Genomic DNA, 9,498 nt, shown 5'->3' with positions numbered 1-9,498 from the left:
GCAAACAGCCTGGCAGGTCCACCAGCACCCAGGGTGATGTACTGGGTCCTCCCCAGCCAGTGTGGGGGCTCTTTCATCAGCCCCCCAGGTACTGGATAGCCACCAGGTTAGGTGTGGGGTGGGTCGGAGGATGGAGCCCCCCATGAGAGGTACTTGGTGGTGGTTGGGGTCATGGTCTCCATTACACCTTGTGGTCTGAGCTGGCAGTAACAGGTCCAGCATCACCCTGTCCATGGAAGATGCTGTTTGTGGCTATGGGGTCTCAGGGCAGCCCACCCTCCTGCCCCGTGTGTCCCCCAGCAGCAGGCGAGCGTTGCGTGTCCCTCCGGAACTCCTGGGCTCCTGTCACCCTTCTGTCCTCATCCCTTAACTGTGACTTCCTTCTTCTGCAGCACCATGGTGGGGCCCAAGTGGACATCTATGAGAAGCTGCCTGTTCCCTTCGGGCTCGTCCGTTTTGGGGTGGCCCCAGACCACCCCGAAGTGAAGGTTGGTGCTGGCTTCTTCCCCTCGCCCATGCATTGAACATGATGATGGTGATGGGTGCAGGTGAGGCAGTCACTGTCCTTTGTGGGGCCTCAGGGCTTGCTGTGGTGTGAAACTGTCACACTGGAGAGGTCCACATCACCTCCTTGGCTGTGCTGAGACCCAGCAAAGCCATGGCCAGGTGAGATAGGATGTCTGGCATTAGGGCTCTGGATAGTGGGTCAAAAGCAGGGGCTTGTGATGGGAAGTCCTGCTCCCAAGAGCTGGTCAGCCTGGGCTAGGGCAAGACCAAGGAGCATGGATGGGTTTGTTCACACCAGGAAACTTTACGTGGGCAGGATCTTGCCCACTCACTGCAGTTGCTCTTTGCCTCTGCTCAGTCTGTACCTGTTCTGGGTGCCTGGGAACACACAGATCTGCTGCCAGGATTGGTGGAGTTGGGCTGTAGGTGCACATCTGGGCAAGGAGAAGTTAAACCAAGGAGCTCTTTGAAATCAACCATTTTCCTTTGTCTCACAGTGGGTGTGAGTTGTACCCAGGGGTATCTGCTGTGTCTGAGCTGGGGTGAAGGTGGTTGGAGTGGTAGGACACAGGAGATCCAGATGCAGCAATATCTTGTGCTGGTTTTTTCTAATCCCTGGAGATTGTCAGATTGAAATGTCTGGATGCCTTTGAGCTGAGAGACGAGGAATGGACATAACAGCTGTGGGTCTGGGGCAGTGTCCACAGCACGGAGGTGTCCGCCCCGTTACCAGGCTGAGTCCAGCTGGAGCTGTGGGGAAAGTAGTGGTTGTTTTGCTGTGTAGCCCAAATTGCTCAGAAGAATAGGCTTTGGGAACAATCCTGCCCTACATCCTCTTGATGAAGTGGGTTTCAGGAAGGGTTGAGGTGGGAGGCTGGCCAAGGGGGTCTGGCAGGCAGCACCCTCGATGGAAGGGGTTGTTTGGTGGGACTCCCTTGCAAGCCTCACCTTTGGGAAGGAGTTTTCTCCTACAGCAGAGTTTACTGAGATGGGATGGAGGTATTGAAAGGGTCCTGTCCTCCCCAGGGGGCTGGAAAAGATGGATTTTCCTTTCTACAAAGAGTGGTGGAAAGAACAGAGTCACGGCTGCGCTTATCTCCCCGTGAATTATCTGTGGCTGTTGTTAGATAAGAGTCTCGGAATAACGGACTCTGAGAAGGGGGAGAAACATCTCAAGGCTGGGGGGGGACGGGAACAGGGACCTCCTGTCAGCAGCAGACCTTGGCCCTGGCTGTAGCTGGGACGTAACTCCTCGGTGCTTGTTTGATCTCGGCAGAACGTGATCAACGCCTTCACGCAGACGGCGCGCTCCGAGCGCTGCGCCTACTACGGGAATGTCACCGTGGGGAGGGACGTCACAGTGACCGAGCTGCAGCAGGCTTACCACGCCGTGGTGCTGGTGGGTACCGAGCCTCAGAGCCAGGGCTGCCTTAGCTCCCCAGGAATCACGGAGATGGTCTGTCTGCAGGGTTATTCCCCACTGGGATCTCAGGAAGAGGGTTTGAGGTGTTTCTGGGTCCTTTATCACAGTGATGAACTCTCCTCAGCCTGGGGACAGCTCAGATGCCACAAGGCTTGTCCTCACCTTGCAGGGAGCGTGTGCTAGAGTGTGGCATGAAATGCAGGTCTGAAACCCCACAGCAAGGGGCAATGGTTGAGGAACCTCTTCCCTGTGATGATCAATACCTGTTTCAGCTTGACATGGACTTGCCCCTCCTGTTCGGTCCTCAGCTTGTCATGCTCTGCCTTGGCCTGAGGAGGTCAAATCTGGCTCTGGAGCAAGATGGGGTGGCTGAAGCCCCCGTGCTCAGGCTGTGTTTAGCTCCTCCATTGAGTACCCCAGCCCTTGGGAAGGGCCGGCAGCCGTGCAGGGTCCCTGGCAGCAGCTGGAAGGGGAGATCTGTGTTTTGGTATCAAACCCTGCACACGATGACATCTCTGACTGTGTCTGCTCCCTCCTCAGAGTTACGGTGCAGAAGATAACCGGGTCCTGGGGATCCCAGGGGAGAACCTCTCTGGTGTCTATTCAGCCCGAGAATTCGTGGGCTGGTACAACGGGCTGCCCGAGAACCGGGATGTGAGTACAGTGGTGTGTTTCCCTGCCCTTCCTCCCCATCCTGCATCCAAACACAGGCATTCAGGCTCCAGATTAAGTCCTGAAAGGTTTGCAATTGGAAAAGATTAGCAGGAACCACGTTAAATCCTTCTTAGATGGTAGAAATGTGAACAATTTGCACATCAGTGAGAGCGGATTAGCTGGCTCTGGAGGTTGGCAGCACGTTTTGGCCACTGTGTCTCCTGGGCAGGGGGGGACGATGCTCTGCTTTCACCTCAGAAGGTTTTTTGGCCAAAACAGCTCCTGCTCTCAGAGGTTTCACTGCAGGGAGAGGGGTCGATTGGGGTGCCTGGAGTGTCTGTTGCTGTATCTGCTTGGGGAAGAGACTGGTGTGGAGTTTCCCCATCTGCACTACCTCTTTTTGGGGAAAAGAGGGGTGGAAGGGAATTTGGGTGGTGGGAAGGGCTGGGCATTATGGAAACCAGGTGGATTTGCTCATGGATGGGTCTTTCTCTCCCTGCAGCTGAAGCCTGACCTGAGCTGTGAGACGGCGCTGATTCTGGGTCACGGCAATGTGGCGTTGGACATCGCCCGGATCCTCCTGTCCCCTCTGTGTCTCCTCAGGGTGAGTCACAGGGTTACTGTGAAGGCAGCCTGGGGTCCAAATTCACTCCTTGCTGGGGGGGGTTCTGGTTCTCACCCATCTCAGCAAAACCTCAGACTCTCCTGTCTTTGGGTTCTTGCCCCAGGGAAGGCTGTTGTTGCCTCTTGGGTGCACCCTATGGATTCACAGTCCATAGGGAGTGATCCAAGGCTTGCTGCAGAGCTCTGTGGGGTGCTGCTGGTACCTAAAAGGTTGACAATTGAGCTTCATCCCTTCCTTTCCGATGAGAAGCAAAGGAGGAGCTGCCCTTTTCCACCACCAAACTAGAAGCTTCTCCTCTTGGGATTTTTTTTTTTTGTCTGTTTTTTGTTTTTTGACTGTAGCTGAGTGCAACAGCCTGGTTTCTAATGGTAGTACTGGGCACACTGGTGGCTGGTCCCAGCTGGTGGACCTCTCCTTCTTCTGTTCTGCTCCCCTATAGACAGCTGGGAGCTGGTTTGCACCAGCTGCTCTGTACAGCTGCTGCCCCAGATGTTGGCAGCAAAGGCTCTCCCTCCTGGAGAAATGCCATGACATTTGTTACAGCTGTGCAACAACTTCCTGTATTAATATCTAAATTAAATTAAAAAAACAAAACAAAACAAAAAAGCACAAAACTTGGAGGCATTGCCAACCAGTGGCTAAAGCCAGCTGGGAAGCAGTGCTGAGAAGGACACAGGACTGGAAATGAATGCCAGGGTGTGCAGGCATTTTCCTGGTAAGAATATTGGTCTGGAATGGTTTATCCTGGTTACCTGGTGTCCCTCCTATCATGTCTTCTGTAGAAAAGATCTTGTGATCTAGACACACGCACGTGATTGAAGCAGAGCATGGGGTTGCTGCAAGATGCCAACCATCAGTTGAGCCCTGGTGATGCTCGTGTTTGTGCTCAGAACTGCCTGGGGCAGGCAGGCAGTGATTTGAGCTGTGGTTTGCAGTGGGTTTCACCCAAACACCTGTATTTCCTGAGCTGGGAAGTTACCCAACAGCATCTGCAGGCACCTCAAAATCCAGATCAGTGGAAGGCTTTGCTCTGTTAGCCCCAAGGTGAACCTGTTTGGGTGGATCCCCCGGGGCCATCTCGCAGGGTGCTGGCTCGTTACCTCTGGTGCATTATGGCCTCGGAAAGTCTGTTCAGTGATGAGGGACCAGCTGTGCAAATAGCTCTGTGCAAAGGGGGGGTGACTTGTTTTCCATCCTCGCCCAGGCTCTCTGCATGCACAGCCATGCTTTTCTGCTGATTTTTCACCTTCAGAGGCTGTGCCTTCCCCTCAGCTCCCTCCAGATCTGCCCTCATCTCACTCTCCTGTCGCTGTCTTGCAGAAGACAGACATCACTGACGGCTCCCTGGCAGCTCTCGCCTGCAGCAAGGTGAAGCGTGTCTGGCTGGTTGGGAGGAGGGGACCTCTCCAAGTTGCTTTCACTATCAAGGTAACACTGGGGGTGCTGGAGGGCAGCTGTGTTTCCCAGCATTGAGCCCCAGGCTGCCCATCCCTGGTGGGGACACCTGCTCTAGGGATGGGTGGGGAACTCAGGCGTCCTCCTTCCTGTACCTGTTTACTGGCTCCTAACCTGGACTGCTGGGGAAGTGGGGCTGTTGGATGATCTCTCTGTGCTGGAGGTAACATCTTCCTGCTTGCAATTCCCAGGAGCTGCGGGAGATGATAAACCTGCCTGGTGCCAGACCTGTCCTGGACCCTGCTGACTTCACAGGCCTTGAAAATGCTGTTAAAGGTGAGGGAAGTGTGCCATGCTCCTCCAGACAGGGACTCACCTTGACAGGTGAATGTCCAGGAGTGATCTGGAGATGCTCAGAATGTGCATCAGAGCAACTCTTGCTCTGTGCTTAATGCAGAGCATGGGAAAGCTAGGTGACCATGGTGTGGCTGGTCCTCAGAGTGCCCGGAGGCCATGAAGACGAGGGAACAGCCTGTTTCTCTCTTGGTGCAGCCACTTTGCTGCTCGGGAGTGATGCTTACTCTCTGAGTGATGAGGGCAGGAGGTTCAGGAGGGCTGGGGGGAACTTTGCAGGAGAGATCCCAAGGCTGATGATTTAAGAGCTTCCTGCAGAGCTAAAAAAACCCGAGTTCAAGGGTATCCAGAGACTTGCTCTTCTCCACAGGCTGCTGCTCCTGAGCACCAGCAAGACAGCAAAATCACAGACATTGATTTCTGTGTCCCACTGGCCTTAAGCCTCAGGAGCTCTCCTGGTCACTTTGACTTGCAGTTTGTCATCTCAAAGGTGTCATGACAAACTCCAAATGGACACTCACATACCCCTGAAACTGCCTTGACACGTGTCTTTGGCTCCATGCTGTGTCCCAGGGGGCTTTTGCTGTGGTTCCTGTCCTGAAGCTCTTTCTTCTAGATGCTCCCAGGCCCAGGAAGCGACTGACTGAGCTGATGATCAAAACAGCCCTGGAGAAGCCTGGGGAGAAGATGATGGAGGTGCAGGCAGCAGCCCCCCGGGAGTGGGGGCTGAAGTTCCAGCGCAGTCCCCAGGAGGTCCTGCCCACTGCTGACGGGAGGCGGGTGAGGGGCGTCCGCATGGCCCTGACCCGCCTGGAGGTACGAGCTGGTCGGGGGGCTGATATGGCCCTAGCAGGGCTGGGGATGGAGCAGGATGCCCTGCAGCCCTTGGGAATCTCTCCAAAGATAGCTTTGTGTTCCCTGGCTGGTTGGAGTGGCCACTGGCAGGTTCTCGGGGAAGTTGGTACCACCACCAAGAGCCTTTCCCTGTCTAAAGGGAGCTCTGTCCACGCTGCTGCTGCTGCAGAAAGGCCTTTAGCAAATACCCAGGGGTCACAGAATCCCAGACTGGTTTGGGTTGGAAGGACCTTAAAGCTCATCCAGTCCCAACCCTCCTGCCATCAGCAGGTACACCTTCCACTAGACCAGGTTGCTCAAAGCCTCATCCAACCTGGCCTTCAACACTTCCAGGGAGGAGCAGCCACAGCTTCTCTGGGCAACCTGGGCCAGTGTCTGACCACCCTCACAGTGAAGAATTTCTTCCTAATATCTCATCTTAACCTCCCCTCTTCCAGGATGTCAAAGGGGACTGGAGGAAGGTGCTGTTCTGCATCTGGTGACTATCTGGTGGTTCAGTAACCTCTTCTTCCCTCTCTTAGGGCTCAGGTGACTCTGCCAAAGCTGTCCCCACAGGAGATGTGGAGGAGCTGGAGTGTGGGCTGGTGCTCAGCAGCATTGGCTACCGGAGCTTGCCTCTGGACCCAGCAGTGCCCTTTGACACCCAGCGTGGCGTTATCCCCAACAGCTCAGGCAGAGTGGAGGGTGTCCCAGGTCTGTGTCTGCATGGGAGATGTTGGGGGCATTGGGGTGGGAAGCTCCAGTCACCAAGGGCACTGATAGGAGGCAGTTGCACACCTCAGTTGGAGAGTGGAAACTGAGGAAAGGAGCTGCCTCTGCCAGACATTAAGACCTGGCCTGTCCCCAGCTCGTGTTAGGGGGTGTCTGGTTTTGCAGCTTGTACGGCTGCATAGTGCCAATCTGCACCCAAATTCCTGTCACAGCACCATTGAGGGGCCACACTTTGTGCCCACCACAGAGATGGAGTCTTCCACTGCCTGCAGCTTGATGTGACACTTGAGGACAGGGCAGGGACTTGCAGCCAGGAAGGTCCATGGTCACATCCTGGACCAAACCTGGCTGCTCTGTGTGCCCGTGCAGGTCTGTACTGCAGCGGGTGGGTGAAGAGAGGACCCACGGGTGTGATCATCACCACCATGAACGACAGCTTTGACACTGCCCAGTCTGTGCTGGAGGATCTCCAGGTGGGCGTACTGGACCTGTCCACCTCCAGAGAAGGCTTTGGGGCTGTGGAGAGCATCCTGCACAGCCGAGGTCAGTGAGAGCATGTGCGTGAGCTGCTGTAGCAGCCAGCATGACACAGCCAAACTCCTTCTGCATCGGGATATCCTGGGGCAGCGAGTCCCACGAGACACTTTTGGGAGCAGTCTGAACCAAGAAAACCTGTTGTGCTTCCTTTTCATTGCTCCAAAGCCTGGGGAGAACAGGACTTGAATTCCCTCAAACTCAGTGTCCTTGCTAAGGTTAATGACCACTTTCTGGGAAGGGCCATTAAAAGCAGCATGGACCTTGGGTAAAATGTCGCTGTCAGCTGCCTAGACAGCGAGAGCTATCGCTCTTGAGTGGTTTTCCTAACAATCCTTCCAGGCTAGTTGGGAGAAAGATTAAAATGCCCGAGAGAGTAATTTGCTGTTGCTGTGTTTAAAGGCATTCAATTAAAGTGTGTGTGTTTTGCCTCTTCCCTGTCTGAGCTTTACCAGTCAATTGGAAGCGGTTTGTCCCCTAAGGTGGTGCCGCGCTCGCCGTTGTTACCGCTCGCAAAGGTCTGACTGATCCAAGTTGACTGGAACCTGCCATCCCTCACCTCGCTGTGTTAGAAATTATTACTCCTTTGTGAGGCTGAAGTCTGATGCTGTATTGGAAAAGGGCAGGGTTTGTTGGCACATCAGGTCCCTGCTAATGGGGAGGTGAGGCTGAACTTGTTTTTACTTGGTTAACTCATCCCTCCTGTCTCTCACCATCATCCCAGGGGTCCGTCCTGTTTCCTTCTCAGACTGGGAGAAGATAGATGCTGCTGAAGTGGCAAGAGGCAAAGCTGCTGGCAAACCCCGAGAGAAGATAGTGGATCCTCAGGAGATGCTGCGGCTGATCGGTCACTAAAGCAGCAGTGATGGGAACGTGGCACTGGTCCAGCCGGTACTGTCCTGGGACAACACCAGTGGGTTATGGGCAGGGCCCGGGGGCACAGGGTTTGTGCCCAGGGCTGGTGGCCACTCTGGGGAGGTGTGTGACACTTGAGCCTCTTTAGTATCTGTGAACTCTGGGTTCCTAAAGTGAGGGTTTCAAAACACCCAAGGCTGCTGGCTGGCCCTGCATCTCTGCAGCCGGCTGCTGCCCCTGGGGGCAGTTCTTGTCATTTGGGTCCTTTGAGCATTAACGAATTAACCAGCGCAGGTGAGGGGAGATGCACACCTGGCAGGGGTCCTGGCCAGGCACTTTCCTGGTGCCAAGTCCCATGGATTAACTTCCTTATGTCTTGCTGCTTCCCCTTTAAGTTAACCTCAAGCCAAATGGCTTCATTGCCTTGTCATCCGTGCCTGAGCAGGCTTCTTTTAATAATAATTGTTTTTTTAAAATAAACCCTTCCAAGAAAGCCAAATTGGACCTGTCGCTTGAGTCTGGCTCCTTTGTCTGTGACTGCCTTAATCTCGGAGCAGCCAGCCGAGCCCCGTGTCTTTGCTGCTTCCCCTTTAAGTTAACCTCAAGCCAAATGGCTTCATTGCCTTGTCATCCGTGCCTGAGCAGGCTTCTTTTAATAATAATTGTTTTTTTAAAATAAACCCTTCCAAGAAAGCCAAATTGGACCTGTCGCTTGAGTCTGGCTCCTTTGTCTGTGACTGCCTTAATCTCGGAGCAGCCAGCCGAGCCCCGTGTCTCCTGTGACGTGGCCCAGGACGAAGCAGCTCCTCTCGCGCAGGGAGGGGACCGTTTGCTCTCCGCTTGTCATGAGCTCTACAAACAGCCAAGGGTGTTCATTTACTTTCTGCCTCCCACAGTTAAACCCCAGCAGAGCCTGGGTCCCAGCTCCTGGGGTGGATTGGGATAACAAGCGTGTAATTGCCTTATTCCGGATCATGAGGATCCTGTTCCTTGGTACCTGCCAGCGCTGGGTGGTGTGAGCAAAATGCCTTCAGCTCTTTCACTTCATTCACTGGTGGCATTTTTTTGGCGTGTGTGTTCTGAAGCTTATTAAATGCTTCTCTTAGCCCAAATTGACTGTGGTGACGGTGTCAGGTTTTAAGCTAGATTACGAGCCGTGAGCCATAATCTCCTCTTTATCCATAGTGCAGGGGCCACGTCAGTGTGACCCCCTTCCCTGGCTGTTCTGCCACCCACGCTGTCCCCGACCCTCACTGCAGGATTGCAGCCGCTCCTCTCTGACCTGTGGAAATGGTGACAATGGCAGTTGCTGGTGGCTGTGTGTTAGAAACAAATTAAGCTCCGTGATGGAGGCAGAGGGTAAATTGAGCCAGAGCAGCTGGTGGGGATTTCTCTCGGGTCCACGCTCAACCCTCATCTCTGCTGAGCCCTCTCCTATGGTAGAGGGCTTGCCCACTGGGCACTCTGCTCCCACCCCATCTCTGGTCCAACCTTAGGCAAGGAAGATCTGTGGCTTCTCTCTTTCTTTTTTTCTTTTTCTTTTTTTTTTTCTTTTTTTCCCTTTCCTTTTCTATTTAAATCTCAT

At 54.2% G+C, this 9,498-nt stretch overlaps 1 protein-coding gene across 1 annotated transcript; it reads left to right on the top strand.

Moving 5' to 3' along the window:
- Positions 1–392: 392 nt before the first annotated feature.
- Positions 393–7,913, top strand: FDXR (ferredoxin reductase; the record flags this gene model as incomplete). Its single annotated transcript, XM_029087419.1, has 10 exons — positions 393–488; positions 1,784–1,906; positions 2,471–2,584; positions 3,087–3,188; positions 4,530–4,637; positions 4,856–4,940; positions 5,575–5,774; positions 6,335–6,506; positions 6,894–7,067; positions 7,807–7,913. Coding segments are annotated over 10 exons (1,281 nt in total), but the record flags the coding sequence as incomplete, so codon positions are not given.
- Between the last annotated feature and the right edge of the window lie 1,585 nt (positions 7,914–9,498).

The sequence above is a fragment of the Antrostomus carolinensis genome, unplaced genomic scaffold (genome assembly GCF_000700745.2).
Source record: "Antrostomus carolinensis isolate BGI_N321 unplaced genomic scaffold, ASM70074v2 scaffold9961, whole genome shotgun sequence".
Taxonomy (NCBI): domain Eukaryota; kingdom Metazoa; phylum Chordata; class Aves; order Caprimulgiformes; family Caprimulgidae; genus Antrostomus; species Antrostomus carolinensis.
Note: the sequence above shows the minus strand (reverse complement) of the source record. Positions and strands in the feature narration are given on the sequence as shown.